General features: G+C 40.4%; 1 protein-coding gene across 5 annotated transcripts in view; it reads left to right on the forward strand.

The window, feature by feature from the left end:
* Positions 1–21,963, forward strand: part of LOC131950520 (bifunctional 3'-phosphoadenosine 5'-phosphosulfate synthase) — a 43,084-nt gene extending 21,121 nt beyond the window's left edge. For all 5 annotated transcript variants that reach the window (XM_059312711.1, XM_059312712.1, XM_059312714.1 and 2 more), the window contains 12 exons: positions 7,796–7,989; positions 8,240–8,396; positions 10,017–10,155; positions 10,665–10,783; positions 11,178–11,291; positions 11,380–11,491; positions 13,064–13,269; positions 13,362–13,493; positions 13,681–13,810; positions 15,772–15,914; positions 18,555–18,680; positions 20,904–21,963. In XM_059312711.1, coding sequence (XP_059168694.1) covers positions 7,796–7,989; positions 8,240–8,396; positions 10,017–10,155; positions 10,665–10,783; positions 11,178–11,291; positions 11,380–11,491; positions 13,064–13,269; positions 13,362–13,493; positions 13,681–13,810; positions 15,772–15,914; positions 18,555–18,680; positions 20,904–21,149 — 1,818 coding nt within the window. In that variant the 3' untranslated portion in view covers positions 21,150–21,963. The remainder of the gene's footprint in view (positions 1–7,795; positions 7,990–8,239; positions 8,397–10,016; positions 10,156–10,664; positions 10,784–11,177; positions 11,292–11,379; positions 11,492–13,063; positions 13,270–13,361; positions 13,494–13,680; positions 13,811–15,771; positions 15,915–18,554; positions 18,681–20,903) is intronic.
* The last annotated feature ends 3,035 nt before the right edge of the window (positions 21,964–24,998 follow it).

Raw genomic sequence — 24,998 nt, forward strand, 5'->3', positions numbered from 1 at the left:
ATACTACTTTAATCCAAACCTTAAGGAAAAGACCAAAACCTAAGCATCCACCTTAGCCTAAAACTTCACACAAAACCAAAACCAAAGCTAGACACAACCCTAACTCTAACACTAGCTCTAGCCCTAACCCTAATCTTAACCCTAACCCTAGCCCTAATCCTAACCCTAGCCCTAACCCTAGCCCTAAAACCTAACCCTAGCCCTAGTTCTTAACCTAGCCCTAATCCTAACCCTAGCCCTAAAACCTAAACCTAACCATAGCCCTAACCCTAACTCTAACCCTTCCGGGGGGGGGGGGGGGGTAATGTCCTACTGGGCGGGGGGTAATTACTCTGGGGGGTAATGTCGGGGGGTAATTGACAGGGGGGAAATGCCCTGTTCCCCCTCGTGTAAGGCCCTGATCACCTCGTATAAGGCCTTGATCACCTCGTATTAGGCCCTGATCACCTGGTATAAGGCCCTGATCACCTCGTATAAGGCCCTGATCACCTCGTATAAGGCCCTGATCACCTGGTATAAAGCCCTGATCACCTCGTATAACCTCGTATAAGGCCCTGATCACCTCGTATAAAGCCCTGATCACCTTGTATAAGGCCCTGATTTTGTTGTTAAACGCCGTGATTTCATTGATCTAACGATCTGATAACGAATCAGTGAGCGCGAGTTGCCATAAATCATCAGCGACCTTCTAACTGAAAGTAATCCTTGAAAACTTCCATCAGGCAACATGTGGCTAACTATTGATTGATTGGGCGTGAGTTGAACAAATCTTCACACCACCATGTAATCGCGTGTTGTTGTTTTTTTTTATTTAATTTCGCTTGATATAATTTATCGTCCAATGTTTCAATTTATTTTACATTGAACATGCCATCGAGCCAATTTTAAGTTGATTGTTTCCTCTTATCAAGTTTCCTCTTATCAAGTTATATTTTCGATTGATCTAGGTTAGTTTATTCCCTCCCCCCCCCCCCCCCTTCAAACTTTGGCAATGTTCTGGTTCTGATTGTAATTACTGTAGTAGCTAATAAGCCGACTGTCAAAAATCTGTGAAGCGAATCAGCCATTACCGAGGGGGGGGGGGGGGGGGGGGGTTGTGCACCACGTGATTGATGTCAGCTGTTTCCCGTCGGTGTTTGGGGCGCCTATGGTTACTGTATCAGACGACTGTTAGTTTAGTCAGATGACGTTTGGGTAAGTGGTTGATTTAGTCAGGTGACGTTTGGGTAAGTGGTTGATTTAGTCAGGTGACGTTTGGGTAAATGGTTGATTTAGTCAGGTGACGTTTGGGTAAGTGGTTGATTTAGTCAGGTGACGTTTGGGTAACTGGTTGATTTAGTCAGGTGACGTTTGGGTAACTGGTTGATTTAGTCAGGTGACGTTTGGGTAAATGGTTGATTTAGTCAGGTGACGTTTGGGTAACTGGTTGATTTAGTCAGGTGACGTTTGGGTAAATGGTTGATTTAGTCAGGTGACGTTTGGGTAAGTGGTTGATTTAGTCAGGTGACGTTTGGGTAACTGGTTGATTTAGTCAGGTGACGTTTGGGTAAGTGGCTGATTTAGTCAGGTGACGTTTGGGTAAGTGGCTGATTTAGTCAGGTGACGTTTGGGTAAGTGGTTGATTTAGTCAGGTGACGTTTGGGTAAGTGGTTGATTTAGTCAGGTGACGTTTGGGTAAGTGGCTGATTAAGCCAGGTGACGTTTGGGTAAGTGGTTGATTTAGTCAGGTGACGTTAGGGTAACTGGTTGATTTAGTAAGGTGACGTTTGGGTAACTTGTTGATTTTGTCAGGTGACGTTTGGGTAAGTGGCTGATTTAGTCAGGTGACGTTTGGGTAAGTGGTTGATTTAGTCAGGTGACGTTTGGGTAAGTGGTTGATTTAGTCAGGTGACGTTAGGGTAACTGGTTGATTTAGTAAGGTGACGTTTGGGTAACTTGTTGATTTTGTCAGGTGACGTTTGGGTAAGTGGTTGATTTAGTCAGGTGACGTTTGGATAAGTGGTTGATTTAGTCAGGTGACGTTTGGGTAAGTGGTTGATTTAGTCAGGTGACGTTTGGGTAAGTGGTTGATTTAGTCAGGTGACGTTTGGGTAAATGGTTGATTTAGTCAGGTGACGTTTGGGTAAGTGGTTGATTTAGTCAGGTGACGTTTGGGTAAATGGTTGATTTAGTCAGGTGACGTTTGGGTAAGTGGTTGATTTAGTCAGGTGACGTTTGGGTAACTGGTTGATTTAGTCAGGTGACGTTTGGGTAAGTGGTTGATTTAGTCAGGTGACGTTTGGGTAAGTGGCTGATTTAGTCAGGTGACGTTTGGGTAACTGGTTGATTTAGTCAGGTGACGTTTGGGTTAGTGGTTGATTTAGTCAGGTGACGTTTGGGTAAGTGGTTGATTTAGTCAGGTGACGTTTGGGTAACTGGTTGATTTAGTCAGGTGACGTTTGGGTAAATGGTTGATTTAGTCAGGTGACGTTTGGGTAACTTGTTGATTTAGTCAGGTGACGTTTGGGTAACTGGTTGATTTAGTCAGGTGACGTTTGGGTAAATGGTTGATTTAGTCAGGTGACGTTTGGGTAACTGGTTGATTTAGTCAGGTGACGTTTGGGTAAATGGTTGATTTAGTCAGGTGACGTTTGGGTAAATGGTTGATTTAGTCAGGTGACGTTTGGGTAACTGGTTGATTTAGTCAGGTGACGTTTGGGTAACTGGTTGATTTAGTCAGGTGACGTTTGGGTAAATGGTTGATTTAGTCAGGTGACGTTTGGGTAAGTGGTTGATTTAGTCAGGTGACGTTTGGGTAAATGGTTGATTTAGTCAGGTGACGTTTGGGTAAGTGGTTGATTTAGTCAGGTGACGTTTGGGTAAATGGTTGATTTAGTCAGGTGACGTTTGGGTAAGTGGTTGATTTAGTCAGGTGACGTTTGGGTAACTGGTTGATTTAGTCAGGTGACGTTTGGGTAAGTGGCTGATTTAGTCAGGTGACGTTTGGGTAAGTGGTTGATTTAGTCAGGTGACGTTTGGGTAACTTGTTGATTTTGTCAGGTGACGTTTGGGTAACTTGTTGATTTTGTCAGGTGACGTTAGGGTAACTGGTTGATTTAGTAAGGTGACGTTTGGGTAACTTGTTGATTTTGTCAGGTGACGTTTGGGTAAGTGGTTGATTTAGTAATGTGCCGTTTGGGTAAGTGGTTGATTTAGTCAGGTGCCGTTTGGGTTAGTGGTTGATTTAGTCAGGTGCCGTTTGGGTAAGTGGTTGATTTAGTCAGGTGACGTTTGGGTAACTGGTTGATTTAGTAAGGTGACGTTTGGGTAACTTGTTGATTTTGTCAGGTGACGTTTGGGTAAGTGGTTGATTTAGTAATGTGCCGTTTGGGTAAGTGGTTGATTTTGTCAGGTGCCGTTTGGGTTAGTGGTTGATTTAGTCAGGTGCCGTTTGGGTAAGTGGTTGATTTAGTCAGGTGACGTTTGGGTAACTGGTTGATTTAGTAAGGTGACGTTTGGGTAACTTGTTGATTTTGTCAGGTGCCGTTTGGGTAAATGGTTGATTTAGTAATGTGCCGTTTGGGTAAGTGGTTGATTTAGTCAGGTGACGTTAGGGTAACTGGTTGATTTAGTAAGGTGACGTTTGGGTAACTTGTTGATTTTGTCAGGTGCCGTTTGGGTAAGTGGTTGATTTTGTCATGTGCCGTTTGGGTAAGTGGTTGATTTAGTCAGGTGACGTTTGGGTAAGTGGTTGATTTAGTAAGGTGAAGTTTGGGTTAGTGGTTGATTTAGTAAGGTGACGTTTGGGTAACTTGTTGATTTTGTCAGGTGACGTTTTGGTAAGTGGCTGATTTAGTCAGGTGACGTTTTGGTAAGTGGCTGATTTAGTCAGGTGACGTTTGGGTTAGTGGTTGATTTAGTCAGGTGACGTTTGGGTAAGTGGTTGATTTAGTCAGCTGACGTTAGGGTAACTGGTTGATTTAGTAAAGGTGACGTTTGGGTAACTTGTTGATTTTGTCAGGTGCCGTTTGGGTAAGTGGTTGATTTAGTCAGGTGACGTTTGGGTAAGTGGTTGATTTAGTAAGGTGAAGTTTGGGTAACTTGTTGATTTTGTCAGGTGCCGTTTGGGTAAGTGGTTGATTTAGTCAGGTGACGTTTGGGTAAGTGGTTGATTTAGTCAGGTGACGTTTGAGTAAGTGGTTGATTTAGTCAGGTGACGTTTGGGTAACTGGTTGATTTAGTCAGGTGACGTTCAAGCACCAACCACTTGGCCGTGTTGCCCAAACTCGTGGCACGTACAAGGCGTGTCTGATGGAGGTGTGCTCAATTGTTCTGTGCTGGTAATATTAGAAAGGTCGTGTACAGTTGCACGTGTAACACCTGGCCTCCACACGCGTCCACACACCACTCACATCATGCAACAATTGATTCTAATTGGATGTTTACAATCATCTTGGGGGGGGGGGGGGGGGTCTTTTAATTGTATACAGCATACAGATGTAAAATTATTTACATCAGCTACAGATGTGAAAATATTTGCATAGATGTTTTCTTTAAAAACTATAGTGTTGTTGTTTTTTTAACAGTAAGCTCCTTGTATCGCCTATGAATTACAAATGTTCTTAGCGGCACAAATAATTTTGTATTGCAACATGTACCCTTACACACACCAAGTGCCCTCACACACCACACACCGAGTGCTCACACACACCAAGTGCCCTCACACACACCAAGTGCCCTCACACACACCAAGTACCCTCACACACTCACCAAGTACCCTCAGACACACACCAAGTGCCCTCACACACACACCAAGTGCCCTCACACACACACCAAGTGCCCTCACACACACACCAAGTGCCCTCACACACACACCAAGTGCCCTCACACACACCAAGTACCCTCACACACACCAAGTACCCTCACACACACCAAGTGCCCTCACACACCACACACCAAGTGCCCTCACACACACCAAGTGCCCTCACACACACCTCACACACACACACACCAAGTACCCTCACACACACACACCAAGTACCTTCACACACACACACACACCAAGTAACCTCACACACACACCAAGTACACTCACACACACCAAGTACTGTTACACACACCAAGTACCCTCACACACACCAAGTACCCTCACACACACCAAGTACCCTTACACACACAGAAAGTACCCTCACACACACACAAAGTGCCCTCACACACCACACACCAAGTGCTCTCACACACACACCAAGTGCCCTCACACACACCAAGTGCCCTCACACACACCAAGTGCCCTCACACACACACCAAGTGCCCTCACACACACCAAGTACTGTTACACACACCAAGTACCCTTGCACACACCAAATACCCTCACACACACACCAAGTACCCTCACACACACACCAAGTACCCTCACACACACACCAAGTACCCTCACACAGCATATACCCTCACACACACCAAGTACCCTCACACACACACCAAGTGCCCTCACACACCACACACCAAGTGCCCTCACACAGCATATACCCTCACACACACCAAGTACCCTCACACACACCAAGTGCCCTCACACACCACACACCAAGTGCCCTCACACACACACCAAGTGCCCTCACACACACACCAAGTGCCCTCACACACACACCAAGTGCCCTCACACACCACACACCAAGTGCCCTCACACAGCATATACCCTCACACACACCAAGTACCCTCACACACACACCAAGTGCCCTCACACACCACACACCAAGTACCCTCACACACACCAAGTACCCTCACACACACACCAATTACCCTCACACACACACCAAGTGCCCTCACACACACCTAGTACCCTCACACAGACCAAATACCCTCACACACACACACCAAGTACCCTCACACACATACCAAGTACCCGCACACACACCAAGTGCCCTCACACACACACCAAGTACCCTCACACACACACACACACACCAAGTACCCTCACACACACACCAAGTACCCTTTCACACCATATACCCTCACATACACAGACACACCAAGTACCCTTACACACACCAAGTACTCTTACACACACCAAATACCCTCACACACACACCATATACCCTCACACACACCAAGTACCCTCACACACTCACCAAGTACCCTCACACACACTCACCAAGTACCCTCACACACACACACCAAGTACCCTCACACACACACCAAGTACCCTTACACACACCAAATACCCTCACACACCAAGTACCCTCACACACACACACCAAGTATCCTCTCACACACACACACACACCAAAATATATGAGTTGGACAACCATATCATCCTGCCCACCTCAGGTAATAATAATGTGACGATTCAAATGTTTAAAGGTGTCTTGTTTGGTGGTGTTAAGGTTAGATAGTGCCATTATGCCACGAGTGGATTAGCTTTGTGGGTGGGGCAGGGATAGGTCTAACAATCTGTGGTCACCCCTAGACCAAGGGAATCAATCTCAAACATGTTATTGATATCCAGTTGCATCCCCATGGTGTGTATGAATGGTTCAACACTGTAACACATGGGCCTGTTACAGAACCTAGTATTGATAGCATCTATGTTGAGTAGTTTGCTACATTGCTACAGGCTTGTTAGTTGAGTAGTTTGCTACATTGCTACAGGCTTGTTTGTTGAGTAGTTTGCTACATTGCTACAGGCTTGTTTGTTGAGTAGTTTGCTACATTGCTACAGGCTTGTTTGTTGAGTAGTTTGCTACATTGCTACAGGCTTGTTTGCACACAGCATTCAGATGGTCAGGCAACACATGGGAAATGCAGCTTGTTTTCTATCTCGTTGTTTCAACTGTTTTTTTTTATAGTTTTTTACCCTGATGTTTGGCTAGTCAACTCAATTCATAGAGCTCATGGGATCATGGGGACATGGGATCATGGGGGACGTGTTCTTTGACTTGTCCCATGGGGGACGTGTTCTTTGACTTGCCCCATTCCCCCCAACCCTTCACAGATTGAGGGCGCATGTTTTAAATAAAATTGATGGGTAAAAATAAACACAAGACAAACTGAGATCCTCCCATGCAGACAAGAAAGACTAGAGAATGACTCAAAACCCTTTGTCTTTGCATGTATCACTAATTGGCTTACAAGAGCAGAAAGACTAGAGAATGACTCAAAACCCTTTGTCTTTGATTGTATCACTAATTGACTTACATTATTAGAACTACTGGGACTAAGGCTAATTATCTAATTGTTGTGTTAGGCAAGGTGTGCAGGTGATGATAGAATAACATGGACTTGTGCCTAGACATTATGTTGATGGGACTTGTTGTTTTTACCTGGCGTAGAGTAAATATTGCTGAGGGGTCATTCAACACTTGCTTGTAATTTAACTTTTGTTGGCACTGCCAACTACATCACCATTTAGCTTCGTCCTTCCAACCAAACCTTTTTTCATTGGGTACTTTTGCCTCCAGCCCATGAATGGACTCTTACAGTCAGTGAATGATGAGATAAATTGTCTTACAGGCAGTGAATGATGAGATAAATTTTCTTGCAGGCAGTGAATGATGAGATAAATTGTCTTGCAGGCAGTGAATGAGATAAATTGTCTTGCAGGCAGTGAATGATGAGATAAATTTTCTTGCAGGCAGTGAATGATGAGATAAATTGTCTTGCAGGCAGTGAATGATGAGATAAATTGTCTTGCAGACAGTGAATGATGAGATAAATTGTCTTGCAGGCAGTGAATGATGAGATAAATTGTCTTGCAGACAGTGAATGATGAGATAAATTGTCTTGCAGGCAGTGAATGATGAGATAACTTGTCTTGCAGGCAGTCCAGCGGGCCACCAACGTGGCCTTCCAGGAGCACCACGTGTCCCGTGACAAGCGTGGTAAAGCTGTAGGACAGAAGGGTGGGTTTCGTGGCTGTACCGTGTGGCTGACAGGGCTGTCTGGGGCAGGCAAGACAACCATATCCTTCGCTCTAGAGGAGTACCTGGTGGGTCAGGGGATACCAGCCTACTGGTCAGTTCTCTTCTTTAGTTAGATTATTCTGGTTTTAGTTCTAGTCATTTTTTTATCAATATGCCTCATAATTGCTATATCAACTAGTCATTTTCAGAATTTTAAATAGGTAACTGAATCGAATTATTATCTGATTAAAAACAGAATTCAGACTATCATAGATCAGACCAGATAGACAAACACCTGGCCCTTTGGTATCTTTAGCTGGTGTGTAGCCAATATTTAACTCAAAGATTTCTTCCACATGTAGCCTGGATGGAGACAATGTCCGCACTGGTCTCAACAAGAACCTTGGCTTCTCTCAAGAAGACCGTGAAGAAAACATCCGTCGTATATCTGAGGTGGCCAAACTGTTTGCTGATGGAGGCATCGTTTGCATCACTGCTTTCATTAGTCCCTTCAGAGCTGTAAGTACTGCCCTCAGTCTGTAAGTACTGCCCTCAGTCTCTAAGTACTGCTTTCAGTCTGTAAGTACTGCCCTCAGTCTCTAAGTACTGCTTTCAGTCTGTAAGTACTGCTTTCAGTCTGTAAGTACTGCTTTCAGTCTGTAAGTACTGCCCTCAGTCTGTGAATACTGCCCTCAGTCTCTAAGTACTGCTTTCAGTCTGTAAGTACTGCCCTCAGTCTCTAAGTACTGCTTTCAGTCTGTAAGTACTGCCCTCAGTCTGTAAGTACTGCCCTCAGTCTGTGAATACTGCCCTCAGTCTCTAAGTACTGCTTTCAGTCTGTAAGTACTGCCCTCAGTCTCTAAGTACTGCTTTCAGTCTGTAAGTACTGCCCTCAGTCTCTAAGTACTACTTTCAGTCTGTAAGTACTGCCCTCAGTCTCTAAGTACTGCCCTCCGACTGTAAGTACTGCCCTCAGTCTCTAAGTACTGCCCCCAGTTTGTAAGTACTGCCCTCAGTCTTCACCTTGTTTGCTTATTTAGACAGATGGCATTGCATGTGCTTATCCCATTCCAGGTAGCTATCATAAGGGGTAGTGTAGTAATCTAATGCCAGCTTTTCTCTGAGTGTTTTCAACAATGACAATAAAATGAATATCTCTGCTAATTGTGTTGGTTATATGTAACAGTGTTGCACATCTGAAACACACCCACTCTTTACTCTCAATATCTCTGCTAATTAGGTTGGTTATATGTAACAGTGTTGCACATCTGAAACACACCCACTCTTTACTCTCAATATCTCTGCTAATTGTGTTGGTTATATGTAACAGTGTTGCACATCTGATACACACCCACTCTTTACTCTCAGCTAATTGTGTTGGTTATATGTAACAGTGTTACACATCTGAAACACACCCACTCTTTACTCTCAATATCTCTGCTAATTGTGTTGGTTATATGTAACAGTGTTGCACATCTGATACACACCCACTCTTTACTCTCAATATCTCTGCTAATTGTGTTGGTTATATGTAACAGTGTTGCACATCTGATACACACCCACTCTCTACTCTCAATATCTCTGCTAATTGTGTTGGTTATATGTAACAGTGTTGCACATCTGATACACACCCACTCTTTATTCTCAATATCTCAGCTAATTGTGTTGGTTATATGTAACAGTGTTGCACATCTGATACACACCCACTCTTTACTCTCAGCTAATTGTGTTGGTTATATGTAACAGTGTTGCACATCTGATACACACCCACTCTTTACTCTCAATATCTCTGCTAATTGTGTTGGTTATATGTAACAGTGTTGCACATCTGATACACACCCACTCTTTACTCTCAATATCTCAGCTAATTGTGTTGGTTATATGTAACAGTGTTGCACATCTGATACACACCCACTCTTTACTCTCAGCTAATTGTGTTGGTTATATGTAACAGTGTTACACATCTGATACACACCCACTCTCTACTCTCAATATCTCTGCTAATTGTGTTGGTTATATGTAACAGTGTTGCACATCTGATACACACCCACTCTTTACTCTCAATATCTCTGCTAATTGTGTTGGTTATATGTAACAGTGTTGCACATCTGATACACACCCACTCTTTACTCTCCTCAGGACCGTGACAATGCCAGAGAACTGCATGAGAAGGCGGGGCTGAAATTTTTTGAGTGTCATGTTGACACGCCCATTGACATTTGTGAAAAAAGAGATGTAAAAGGACTTTACAAGAAGGCCAGGGCTGGCTTGATTAAAGGTCGGGTTTTTTTTTAATGTTTTATTTACAGATTTAGTTAGAGATTATTGAGGGGCAAGCTTACATATTGTGTTCAAGTGTAAAAAACTAAATGAAACCTCTCTTAGGCACCTTTCTATTCCTCAAGTCAGTAGAGCCAAGGTAAATAGAAACTGATTGTGTTCATTATGGTTCTAAATATTTGAGGTGTTTTTTCACTAGCTAAAGCCATTGTTAAAATGAACATTGAAAATCTTTAAACAGTATAAAAACCTTTTAAATTGTTTGCCAAACCCGGTTTAATTGCTAAACCCTGGTTGTTTAATAGTTAAACCCTGGTTATTTGATGGCTAAACTCTGTTTAATGGTGGAACAGTAGTTATTTGATGGTTAAACTATGTTAAATTTAAATGGTTAAACCTTGGTTATTTGATGGCTAAACTCTGTTTAACAGTGGAACACTGGTTATTTTGATGGCTAAACCCTGGTTATTTGATGGCTAAACTCTGATTGTATTAAAAAACCACCAGGCTTCACTGGAGTTGATCAGCCCTATGAGGAGCCCCTACACCCCGATGTTAAACTCAAGGCGGGGGAACTCTCAATAGATGAATGTGTCCAAGAGGTTGTCCAGCTCCTCTCTAAAAATGTAAGTCCAAATGCATGTTCTACAATTAGCACATAAAACTAGTTTCTTTTTCCCCTAAAGGATGTGGTTCTACAATTAGCACATAAAACAAATTTCTTGTTCCCCTACATAAAACTAATTTCTTGTTCCCCTACATAAAACAAATTTCTTGTTCCCCTACATAAAAGAAATTTCTTGTTCCCCTACATAAAAGAAATTTCTTGTTCCCCTACATAAAACAAATTTCTTGTTCCCCTACATAAAACAAATTTCTTGTTCCCCTACATAAAACTTAATTTCTTGTTCCCCTACATAAAACAAATTTCTTGTTCCCCTAAAGGATGTGGTTCTACCATTAGCACATAAAACAAATTTCTTGTTCCCCTACATAAAACAAATTTCTTGTTCCCCTAAGGATGTGGTTCCCCTGGGCGTACTACAAGACATCCGTGAGCTGACAGTCCCAGAGAACAAACGTGAAGCAGCTAAAGCAGAGGCCGCCACTCTCCCATCTGTAGAGATTGGAATGGTGGGTTCTTTTTCTTTCTTGAGCTTTTGTCTTGTGGCTAGTGATCTGTGATTGGACACCCCATCACAAGCTATGTTTCCCTCTCCAGGTAGATCTACAGTGGACCCAAGTGTTGGGTGAGGGTTGGGCCACACCTATATCTGGTTTTATGAGAGAGAAAGAATATCTCCAATCTCAACATTTTGGCTGTTTGCTTGACAGTGAGTTATATCATTACAATAAATCATGCGTCTATGAACGTTATAGTTTGCTAGACCGTGAGTTATATCATTACAATAAATCATGCGTCTATGAACGTTATAGTTTGCTAGACAGTGAGTTATATTATTACAATAAATCATGCGTCTTTGAACGTTATAGTTTGCTAGACAGTGAGTTATATCATTACAATAAATCATGCGTCTATGAACGTTATAGTTTGCTAGACAGTGAGTTATATCATTACAATAAATCATGCATCTTTGAACGTTATAGTTTGCTAGACAGTGAGTTATATCATTACAATAAATCATGCGTCTATGAACGTTATAGTTTGCTAGACAGTGAGTTATATCATTACAATAAATCATGCGTCTATGAACGTTATAGTTTGCTAGACAGTGAGTTATATCATTACAATAAATCATGCGTCTATGAACGTTATAGTTTGCTAGACAGTGAGTTATATCATTACAATAAATCATGCATCTATGAACATTATAAATAGTTTGCTAGACAGTGAGTTATATCATTACAATAAATCATGCGTCTATGAACGTTATAGTTTGCTTGACAGTGAGTTATATCATTACAATAAATCATGCGTCTATGAACGTTACAGTTTGCTTGACAGTGAGTTATATCATTACAATAAATCATGCATCTATGAACATTATAAATAGTTTGCTAGACAGTGAGTTATATCATTACAATAAATCATGCGTCTATGAACGTTATAGTTTGCTAGACAGTGAGTTATATCATTACAATAAATCATGCGTCTATGAACGTTATAGTTTGCTAGACAGTGAGTTATATCATTACAATAAATCATGCGTCTATGAACATTTCAAATCATTTAAACTATTGTAAAAAGAAATGTTTAAATAACTTTGTGAAAATCATTTGAGCCAGATGTAGCTTTAAGACAGGGTCCATCTGTCTCTACAGCCCTGACATGCTGTCTTAAAGTGTACGCAGGTCTTAGATTCCACGTCTGGAGTCAGTGTTAAGAATTTCTTACAGGCCTATTTAGGAATTTCTTACAGGCCTATTTAGGAATTTATGATAGACCTATTTAGGTATTTATGACATGTCTATTTAGGAATTTCTGACCTATTCAGGAATTTAAGATAGACCTTTTTAAAAATTTCTGAAAAAAGCTCTTATAATTTTTTAATGTAGCCAATGCCCAATAAACTGTTTCAATGTAGTTCATCTATAAGCAAGGTAACCTTAAGAAAACTTAAAGCACTGCAAGTTTGACATCTTTGGTTTGTCTCTGGTGTTACCCATGTTTTTTGTGTAGATGGTGTCATCAACCAAAGTATACCTCTGGTGTTACCCATGTTTTTTGTGTAGATGGTGTCATCAACCAAAGTATACCTCTAGTGTTACCCATGTTTTTTATGTAGATGGTGTCATCAACCAAAGTATACCTCTGGTGTTACCCATGTTTTTTGTGTAGATGGTGTCATCAACCAAAGTATACCTCTGGTGTTACCCATGTTTTTTGTGTAGATGGTGTCATCAACCAAAGTATACCTCTAGTGTTACCCATGTTTTTTATGTAGATGGTGTCATCAACCAAAGTATACCTCTGGTGTTACCCATCAAGGCGGCTGATAAAGAGAGGTTAGAAAAGTGTCAGGCCTTCACCCTCAAGTATGAAGGAAAAGATATAGCCATTTTGCGTAAACCTGAATTTTACCCTCACAACAAAGAAGAGCGGTGTGGACGCCAGTTTGGCACAACAAATCCTGGCCATCCTTATGTCAAGGTAATCAGGAAAATGTGTTTGTGTGTGCCTGGTCTGTGAAAAAGTAATCACTAGAAGACAGGCAATGACGACATAACCTTTGTTTTTTACAGATGGTTCTAGAAAGTGGTGACTGGCTGGTGGGAGGAGATCTGGAGGTGCTGGATAGAATTTACTGGAATGACGGCCTGGATGAGTACAGGTTAACTCCTAGAGAACTACGGCAGAAGTTTAGGGACATAGAAGTGGGTACCACCAAAGTTTACTGTTATGTTAGACACTAAGGCAGAAGTTTAGGGACATAGAAGTGGGTACCACCAAGGTTTACTGTTAAGTTAGACACTAAGGCACAAGTTTAGGGACCTGTAAAAGAGCAAGCTACTTGTTTTGTTTTCAAGTATTCTGTAACCAAGCATTGAAATCTATTTTTAGGCAGATGCAGTGTTTGCCTTCCAGCTGAGAAACCCAGTGCACAATGGGCACGCATTGCTCATGCAAGACACAAAGAAGAAACTTTTAGCAAGGGGCTACAAGAAGCCAGTTCTACTCCTACATCCTCTAGGTCAGTCCATGGTTTCAACCCTTTCCTTCCCAGGAATTTTCTTGTTATACTGTCTTATGAGCCATTAATGGTTTATTTTGGGTTTTTAAAGGTTTAGGAATTTTCATTACTTTCTCGTATACAAAGTATAGAGAAAGTATTCTAATCATGCACACAAAAAAAAAATTGAGATTTTTGCAAATCTTGACGTTTTACACCTCCCTGAGTCGGAAAACATAGTTTTGCAATCTTGTGTATGTGTGTGTGTAAACACGATAACTTGAGTACTGTTACAGTTAGGATGATGAAATTTCATATATAAGTATTATATCAAATTAGTAGTTACGGATCAGCTTTTCAGCGATTTCCTATAACTGGAAGTGGAACTTTTTCTACTTTCAATTTTTCAAAAGCCTATAACTTGAGTACTATTTCAGATAGATAAATGAAATTTCACGTGTAAGTAAATGATCTAATTCTCTACCTTCTATCAAATTTTGAATAACTTCTGTTGACCTGAAGTAGTAATTTAGGCTATTTCAGATTTCTCAAAAAACATGTGCATTTATAAAGTACTAATAATATTCCGCACTATTATACACATTTTATTTGGCGTTCACTTGGTGTACCATTCTTTTTTCCACGAGATTCTATTCTATTTTAAAAAGTTAAAGTAATTGAAAATTTATTAAAAATATTGTCTATATCCCGAGTTACCATCTCCCGTAGTGTTACATAAGAATATTTGAGAAAGTTTAGGGGAGATCACTCCCGGTTTATTTATAACTAACCGGCCAGGCCCTGCACTGGCCTCTGTGAAAAACCTATCTATAAAGGACCATGACTTGTGTGTTTATTAAGCAGCATACACCCGCCATTGTCCAGCTTAGGAAATATATTACTTGTCTATATGTAAATATGGACGTTTGAGAAAAATCACACATAACCCTAAACCTTACGCTAACTCTAAACTTAACCATATCTACAACCAACCACAACCAAATATAACGCTAATGTAATTAAAACGAAAACAGAAACACAAACAAAAACTCAAACAGAAAACCAAACACAAACGGAAACACAATTGCAATCATAATAAAGACCAATATCAATTATCTAAACTGAAATTTCAACCCCTTTCTGTTAGACTTCACACTAGACTAGCACCTATTACTTAGTCGCTTCACCTAGATCTAGAACTAAATGTGCAGCGGAACCTTAATTTTTTTGACTATAAATTCTATTTTTATCTGCTACCAATGACGTTATTCTTTTTATGTACTTTTCATGCGTTTCAACTTTATAGTCCAATTATAGACCTAACAAACTCTAGACTATTGGTTTTGCAGTCATCCCACTGTATCCTGATTTCTAGTAGTCTCTAACTGTTAGTCTTGTGATATTCTCAGTCTTGTGACATTTTTGTGACATTCTGTTAGTTTTGTGACATTCTCTTAGTCTTGTGACATTAGTCTTGTGACATTTTTGTGACATTCTCTTAGTTTTGTGACATTCTCTTAGTCTTGTGACATTAGTCTTGTGACGTTCTTGTGACATTCTGTTAGTCTTGTGACATTTTTGTGACATTCTGTTAGTCTTGTGACATTAGTCTTGTGACGTTCTTGTGACATTTTGTTAGTCTTGTGACATTTTTGTGACATTCTGTTAGTCTTGTGACGTTCTTGTGACATTCTGTTAGTCTTGTGACATTTTTGTGACATTCTGTTAGTCTTGTGATATTTTTGTGACGTTCTTGTGACATTCTGTTAGTCTTGTGACATTTTTGTGACATTCTGTTAGTTTTGTGACATTAGTCTTGTGACATTCTGTTAGTCTTGTGACATTTTTGTGACATTCTGTTAGTCTTGTGACATTTTTGTGACATTCTGTTAGTCTTGTGACATTAGTCTTGTGACATTCTGTTAGTCTTGTGACATTCTGTTAGTCTTGTGACATTAGTGTTGTGATGTTCTGTTCCCTAGGTGGCTGGACAAAAGACGATGATGTGCCTCTGCCGTGGAGGATGAAACAACATGCAGCTATACTTGAGGAGAAAGTTCTAGAACCAGAGTCAACAGTCATCGCAATTTTCCCATCTCCCATGATGTATGCAGGTCCAACAGAGGTATGTTGGTATGATGTATGTGGGTCATGCCTGTCAGTTGTGTTGATTGGTATGATGTATGTGGGCCATGCCTGTCAGTTGTGTTGATTGGTATGATGTATGTGGGTAATGCCTGTCAGTTGTGTTGATTGGTATGATGTATGTGGGCCATGCCTGTTAGTTGTGTTGATTGGTATGATGTATGTGGGTAATGCCTGTCAGTTGTGTTGATTGGTATGATGTATGTGGGCCATGCCTGTTAGTTGTGTTGATTGGTATGATGTATGTGGGCCATGCCTGTTAGTTGTGTTGATTGGTATGATGTATGTGGGTAATGCCTGTCAGTTGTGTTGATTGGTATGATGTATGTGGGCCATGCCTGTTAGTTGTGTTGATTGGTATGATGTATGTGGGTAATGCCTGTCAGTTGTGTTGATTGGTATGATGTATGTGGGCCATGCCTGTTAGTTGTGTTGATTGGTATGATGTATGTGGGCCATGCCTGTTAGTTGTGTTGATTGGTATGATGTATGTGGGTCATGCCTGTTAATCAGCTCAAGTTGTGTTGATTGGTATGATGTATGTGGGTAATGCCTGTTAGTTGTGTTGATTGGTATGATGTATGTGGGCCATGCCTGTTAGTTGTGTTGATTGGTATGATGTATGTGGGTCATGCCTGTTAATCAGCTCAAGTTGTGTTGATTGGTATGATGTATGTGGGCCATGCCTGTTAATCAGCTCAAGTTGTGGTGAAGGAAGGGCAGGGTGTGACTTCTAGGCCAGTTGCCCTGGAGTTTTTATTCAGCCTCTCTATGGACCACAGGCAATAGCTAGAAATGGGTCCTATTAGGACAGGCTTTGTGACCAGGAGTTTGTAGTTTGGGAAGGTCTAGTGTGTGTTAGTCTAGTACTACAGCTGTACATTTTGGGAAGGTCTAGTGTGTGTTAGTCTAGTACTACAGCTGTACATTTTGGGAAGGTCTAGTGTGTGTTAGTCTAGTACTACAGCTGTACATTTTGGGAAGGTCTAGTGTGTGTTAGTCTAGTACTACAGCTGTACATTTTGGGAAGGTCTAGTGTGTGTTAGTCTAGTACTACAGCTGTACATTTTGGGAAGGTCTAGTGTGTGTTTGTCTAGTTCTACAGCTGTACATTTTGGGAAGGTCTAGTGTGTGTTAGTCTAGTACTACAGCTGTACATTTTGGGAAGGTCTAGTGTGTGTTAGTCTAGTACTACAGCTGTACATTTTGGGAAGGTCTAGTGTGTGTTTGTCTAGTTCTACAGCTGTACATTTTGGGAAGGTCTAGTGTGTGTTAGTCTAGTACTACAGCTGTACATTTTGGGAAGGTCTAGTGTGTGTATGTCTAGTACTACAGCTGTACATTTTGGGAAGGTCTAGTGTGTGTTAGTCTAGTACTACAGCTGTACATTTTGGGAAGGTCTAGTGTGTGTTTGTCTAGTACTACAGCTGTACATTTTGGGAAGGTCTAGTGTGTGTTTGTCTAGTACTACAGCTGTACATTTTGGGAAGGTCTAGTGTGTGTTTGTCTAGTACTACAGCTGTACATTTTGGGAAGGTCTAGTGTGTGTATGTCTAGTACTACAGCTGTACATTTTGGGAAGGTCTAGTGTGTGTTAGTCTAGTACTACAGCTGTACATTTTGGGAAGGTCTAGTGTGTGTTTGTCTAGTACTACAGCTGTACATTTTGGGAAGGTCTAGTGTGTGTTAGTCTAGTACTACAGCTGTACATTTTGGGAAGGTCTAGTGTGTGTTTGTCTAGTACTACAGCTGTACATTTTGGGAAGGTCTAGTGTGTGTATGTCTAGTACTACAGCTGTACATTTTGGGAAGGTCTAGTGTGTGTTAGTCTAGTACTACAGCTGTACATTTTGGGAAGGTCTAGTGTGTGTTTGTCTAGTACAACAGCTGTACATTTTGGGAAGGTCTAGTGTGTGTTAGTCTAGTACTACAGCTGTACATTTTGGGAAGGTCTAGTGTGTGTTAGTCTAGTACTACAGCTGTACATTTTGGGAAGGTCTAGTGTGTGTTAGTCTAGTACTACAGCTGTACATTTTGGGAAGGTCTAGTGTGTGTTTGTCTAGTACTACAGCTGTACATTTTGGGAAGGTCTAGTGTGTGTTTGTCTAGTACTACAGCTGTACATTTTGGGAAGGTCTAGTGTGTGTATGTCTAGTACTACAGCTGTACATTTTGGGAAGGTCTAGTGTGTGTTAGTCTAGTACTACAGCTGTACATTTTGGGAAGGTCTAGTGTGTGTTTGTCTAGTACTACAGCTGTACATTTTGGGAAGGTCTAGTGTGTGTATGTCTAGTACTACAGCTGTACATTTTGGGAAGGTCTAGTGTGTGTTTGTCTAGTACTACAGCTGTACATTTTGGGAAGGTCTAGTGTGTGTTTGTCTAGTACTACAGCTGTACATTTTGGGAAGGTCTAGTGTGTGTTTGTCTAGTTCTACAGCTGTACATTTTGGGAAGGTCTAGTGTGTGTTTGTCTAGTACTACAGCTGTACATTTTGGGAAGGTCTAGTGTGTGTTTGTCTAGTACTACAGCTGTACATTTTGGGAAGGTCTAGTGTGTGTTTGTCTAGTACTACAGCTGTACATTTTGAAAGTATAATGATTGAGTTTTTCATGAACAGGTACAGTGGCATGCAAAAGCTAGAATGGCAACAGGGGCAAATTTCTACATAGTGGGCAGAGATCCTGCAGGCATGCCCCACCCTGATGGGGGAAGGGATCTATATGACCCCACACATGGTGCCAAGGTAAAGGTCGCACTCACATCATGTCCATTCTAGAGTTGACATTCTGACCCTATGTTCTAGAGTTGACATTCTGACCTTATGTTGTAGGTTCTAAAGTTGACATTCTGACCTTATGTTGTAGAGTTGACATTCTGACCTTATGTTGTAGAGTTGACCTTCTGGCCTTATGTTGTAGGTTCTAAAGTTGATATTCTGACCTTATGTTGTAGGTTCTAAAGTTGACATTCTGACCTTATGTTGTATGTTCTAAAGTTGACATTCTGACCTTATGTTGTAGGTTCTAAAGTTGATATTCTGACCTTATGTTGTAGAGTTGACATTCTGACCTTATGTTGTAGGTTCTAAAGTTGATATTCTGACCTTATGTTGTAGAGTTGACATTCTGACCTTATATTCTAGAGTTGACATTCTGATCGTATGTTGTAGGTTCTAAAGTTGATATTCTGACCTTATGTTGTAGAGTTGACATTCTGACCTTATGTTGTAGGTTCTAAAGTTGATATTCTGACCTTATGTCCTAGAGTTGACCTTCTGACCTTATGTTCTAGAGTTGACCTTCTGACCTTATGTTCTAGAGTTGACCTTCTGACCTTATGTTCTAGAGTTGACCTTCTGACCCTATGTTGTAGGTTCTAGAGTTGACCTTCTGGCCTTATGTTCTAAAGTTGACCTTCTGACCTTATGTTGTAGGTTCTAAAGTTGATATTCTGACCTTATGTTCTAGATTTGACCTTCTGACCTTATGTTCTAGAGTTGACCTTCTGACCTTACGTTGTAGGTTCTTAAGTTGACATTCTGACCTTATGTTCTAGAGTTGACCTTCTGACCTTATATTCTAGAGTTGACCTTCTGACCTTATGTTCTAGAGTTGACCTTCTGGCCTTATGTTCTAAAGTTGACCTTATGTTGTAGGTTCTAAAGTTGACATTCTGACCTTATGTTCTAGAGTTGACCTTCTGACCTTATGTTCCAGAGTTGACCTTCTGACCTTATGTTCTAGAGTTGACATTCTGACCTTATATTCTAGAGTTGACCTTCTGACCTTATGTTCTAAAGTTGACCTTCTGACCTTATGTACTAGAGTTGACATTCTGACCCTATGTTGTAGGTTTTAGAGTTGACATTCTGACCTTATGTTCTAAAGTTGACATTCTGACCTTATATTCTAGAGTTGACCTTCTGACCTTATGTTCTAAAGTTGACCTTCTGACCTTATGTTCTAGAGTTGACGTTCTGACCCTATGTTGTAGGTTTTAGAGTTGACATTCTGACCTTATGTTCTAAAGTTGACATTCTGACCTTATGTTCTAAAGTTGACCTTCTGACCTTATGCTCTAGAGTTGACCTTCTGGCCTTATGTTGTAGAGTTGACCTTCTGGCCTTATGTTCTAGAGTTGACCTTCTGACCTTATGTTCTAGAGTTGACCTTTTGACCTTATGTTCTAGAGTTGACCTTCTGACCCTATGTTCTAAAGTTAACCTTCTGACCTTATGTTCTAAAGTTGACCTTCTGACCCTATGTTCTAGAGTTGACCTTATGTTCTAAAGTTGACCTTCTGACCTTATGTTCTAAAGTTGACCTTCTGACCCTATGTTCTAGAGTTGACCTTATGTTCTAAAGTTGACCTTCTGACCTTATGTTCTAAAGTTGACCTTCTGACCCTATGTTCTAGAGTTGACCTTATGTTCTAAAGTTGACCTTCTGACCCTATGTTGTAGGTTCTAAAGTTGACCTTCTGACCTTCTGTTCTAAAGTTGACCTTCTGACCTTATGTTCTAAAGTTGACCTTCTGACCTTATGTTGTAGAGTTGACCTTCTGACCTTATGTTCTAAAGTTGACCTTCTGACCCTATGTTGTAGAGTTGACCTTATGTTCTAGAGTTGACATTCTGACCTTATGTTCTAGAGTTGACCTTCTGGCCTTATGTTCTAGAGTTGACCTTCTGACCTTATGTTCTAAAGTTGACCTTCTGACCTTATGTTCTAAAGTTGACCTTCTGACCTTATGTTGTAGAGTTGACCTTCTGACCTTATGTTCTAAAGTTGACCTTCTGACCCTATGTTGTAGAGTTGACCTTATGTTCTAGAGTTGACATTCTGACCTTATGTTCTAGAGTTGACCTTCTGGCCTTATGTTCTAGAGTTGACCTTCTGACCTTATATTCTAGAGTTGACCTTCTGACCTTATGTTCTAAAGTTGACCTTCTGACCTTATGTTGTAGGTTCTAACCATGGCCCCAGGACTCCCCCTGCTGGAGATCGTACCATTCAGAGTGGCAGCCTACAACAACCGTAAACGAGCCATGGACTTCTTTGACCCAGAGAACAAGGAGGACTTCCAGTTCATATCCGGCACCAGGATGAGGAAGATGGCTAGGGAGGGAGAGAACCCCCCAGATGGCTTCATGTCGCCCAAAGCCTGGTCTGTCATGGTTGAATACTACCAGTCCTTGAACAACACCAAATAGCTGCCCAAGGCTGACTCTACTCATTTCAACTTACATGCTGTTTTGTCTTTAAATATTGGGTTAGAATCAGGTTACACAACAGTAAAAGAATAGTTGATGATGTAAGCAAGTTAAAAAAAGCAAGTAGTGTAGTTTTTGTCGTCACTCAACAACTGCTGATATGAAAACAATTGTACCAGTTCCCTAGAGTATTGTTGCTCCTGTTTACAAATGTTGCTGTCTTCTCTATGCCAACGTTATCTCCCCTTCTTGCTTATATTTTTGTTCTATTGCTGAACAAGTATCATCAAACCATTGTGATGGTCTGGTGAATTCTTGAAATATATTATATATATATACACTTTACTGTGATAGGTTGCAGGTAAGAAAATAGGATGATGCATTACAAAAGAATACCTAACGTTTGCATATAAAGCTCCTATTTTCTTCAGCAAACAGGTGAATGCATGTGTCTAGTGTGTAGGTCTTTAGACAACTCTTGTCTTTCCAGTTCACAATCAATACTTTCACACCCCAACTTGTATACATAATTCCTATATGTAAATGACATTCTGTGTTGTGACAAACCTTTCCAGACTAGTCTGACTTCTGCCAGCCCATAATGTTGCATCTGTTCATCACACACGTCTTTATTTCCTTTCATGACAATTATTTTTTCTCCCTGGATACAACCCAGTTGAAGCACCTTCTGCGTTTACTTGATGAATGTAAAGGACGAGTAAACAAAGCTCCTTGTACTGTTGCGGTACAAAATACTTAACTTTATATCTGACTTGTTTCCCAAACCCCTGTACCATGGGGGGGGGGGGGGGGGGGGGGGGACCAGTCGTGTAAGTCTGTCATAGATCTTAGTGAGCTCCCCCTGAATATCCTTAGGCTACTAGTACACTACTAGATAGGTTGACTAGACAACTTAACACTAGAAAATTATAATGGGTTAACTCCCTTATCTTTGCTTCCTTATTTGCTGGTGTTGTGTTTATTAATTATATTTGAGGGACCATTCAAGTCAGTATTTGTTTATTAAATACCAATTGTTTGTTTCGTTATCATTTTTTAAAAACTACATTTTTTCAGTTTCTTTAAAATCTTATTTTTGTAAAGTTGAGGAACTGAAATATTGCGATGACTACAATCTTAGAACGTTTTAAAAATTACTCTTCTTATCTGTCTACAATTTCAATCTTTTTAGTAAATCTACATGCTGATATTTAAAGCCTGTCTAGATATCCTGTTATGTTGGTTTTGTTCCTTGTTTTCTATCACATATGACCATTATTTACAAAAGACAGAGCTATATTTTAGTGGGACATTCATGAATAAAATATTTGCTTTTTACAGCAATAACTAAACTGGTAAAACATGGTGTTGGTGTTTGTGTGAAGGTGTTGTGGGTTGAACATTGGTATGCTGGGGTTGATGGGGTTGGACAGTTTAAAAAGTAACTTAATTCTTATAACATTAACACCATGCATTCCTCTCTACCAACCAATAACAAATAATGTGTGTCAACCAGGTCACAATGTAGGAGCTATAGAACACACATTAGTATATAGGGCCTACAATATTGCAGCCGGAGTTTCTGAAGTGTGTAGGCCATAATCCTAGCTGAGGCATTTTGCTATGCATTGTTATTTTTTTTTGCAGATGAAATTTTGCTTCTAAATCAGCCCAAAATGTTGAAACAAAGTCGTTATTATTTTTAAGGTAAAAAATCATTTGTATGACATCAAATACTTTGAAATAGACGGCCGACAAGAGCTAACTGATACCAATATCAACTGTAACCACTTTCACTGTGGGGGTTCTTTGAGGTGTTTTTATTCCCTTCTTCGTCGCAGCCACTGCCCATGCCACTGTACAGATGGCTCAGCTGAAGATGCCACAAAAAATGGCGGGGCTGGCATCCTTATTGAATGGCCAAGCGGAGAAAGCCTGGAAAAGGCAATAGCCACAGGCAGCCTATCCGACAATTTTAGGGCAGAAAAAGAAGCTTTAGAACATGCGGCAAACCTCCTGTCAGAACACCCTGAATCACCGAATAGTCAGATTGTATTTCTTACAGATGCCAAATCAGTCCTGCAATCCCTACAAAATCCGGAGTCCTATATTCAAACACTTATGACAGCACTAGAGAGGCTAAAAAATACCTGCAGCAGAATTGTGCTGCAGTGGATCCCGGGCCACTGCCAGATCCAGGGTAACGAGATTGCAGACCAGCTGGCAAAAATTGGGGGAAAGAAACCACAACCGGAAATTTCGCTACACCCAAAAGAAATAAAAAGAATAATAAAAAACAAACAAACGCAAATGTGGTCTGTCACACACCCTCACTACATTAAAGACGACGGCTATTATAATTTAACACGAAAACAACAATACATAATCTTTCGACTTAGAACAGGCCACAACAGACTAAATCAACACATGCACAGAAAACTGAAGGTTGGGTGTAGCGAAATGTGCCCTTGTGGCAAGGCCCCGGAAAAATTATATGGGGCACCTGACAAACTGGAGACCACAGTCCGGTTTGTCCACGAAGTTGGACTTGTTGTCTGAATCCTCCACCATATTCACAATTAAGAACGAAGAAGAAGAAGAAGTGCAAAATTCAACATAGTAACATGCTTCTGCGTGAAATCAGTGACAAAATAGAGATGGAGGAGACTGGATTATCAGGGTTTGATCTTCATAAAAATCAAGTGAATTGACAAAATGTTGCCTATGCTCATCAGGAAGCCGAAATGAATAAAAAGGAGAAAATAATAAAGAGTTTAGAGCAGTGGTTCTTAACCTGGGTTCGATTGAACCCAAGAGGTTCGGTAAGTCAGTCTCAAGGCTTCGGCGGAGGTCAAGACACACAGCCGACTCATTGGATTCACGATCGGATTTTGTCAGTGTGGGCTATATAACTATTAAGAAGGGTTCCGTTAATGCGCATTTGAAACTGGTGGGGTTCGTTACCTCCAAAAAGTTAAGAACCATTGCTTTAAAGTGTAGTTTGTAAAAGGTGCAAGCTTATTTTGTCTACTTTTGTTTGTGTTGTTAGAACAATTTCGATACTAGTGTATTACAGTTTTAAATTATCGGTTAGATTGAATAGAGTAACAAAGCAGTAGCAGTCATCGTGTTGTACCATTGTTACCTCGTTTAGTAGGTCTAGTGAACTTAACTATGTGAAATTTGAAGTATTAGGACTTGTTATGAAAAAAGCAATAAAAAAATATCTCTATTCGGTACAATATATACTCGTTTTTATTTAGCTTTTAAAATTTAGCTCTCATCCACCCGCTCCGACCGTATTCAACATTCCGGTGTAAATCCTTCCCATTACCTTGGAGAAAAAGCGCCACCACCTTTTTAAAAAAATTTTTTTATTGTTACACGATATGCTTTAATACAATTGGTTTATTTTGTAAGTGGTAAAGTGTATCAACTCATCAATCCAGTGTAAATAATTCCGATTTTAATTTTAGTCAGCGAAAAAGCCCCCCCCCCCAATCTAGGAAAAGCTGGAAACCCGGTCAGTGTTTCTTAAGGGTAGATCTATATAGAAAAACAGTTAAATCAGTATGCGGACCGCACCGGTTGACATCAATTATGGGTGACACCAAGGCAAAGTTGCAAAATATAAAGAAGAAAAATGCTTTTTGCAGTTTTATTAATTATTAATTAGAGTTTTTAAAAAAACAACCTTTAAAGTACTAATGGACGATTCCGTCAAGTCAATCAACGATCGGGGAGGGGTGACACCAATTGTAACTACATTTATATATAAACATATATATATATATATATATATATATATATATATATATATATATATATATATATATATATATATATATA

This window comes from Physella acuta, unplaced genomic scaffold (genome assembly GCF_028476545.2).
Source record: "Physella acuta isolate Inbredline_101_S28 unplaced genomic scaffold, ASM2847654v3 ptg000769l, whole genome shotgun sequence".
In the NCBI taxonomy this organism is placed as follows: domain Eukaryota; kingdom Metazoa; phylum Mollusca; class Gastropoda; family Physidae; genus Physella; species Physella acuta.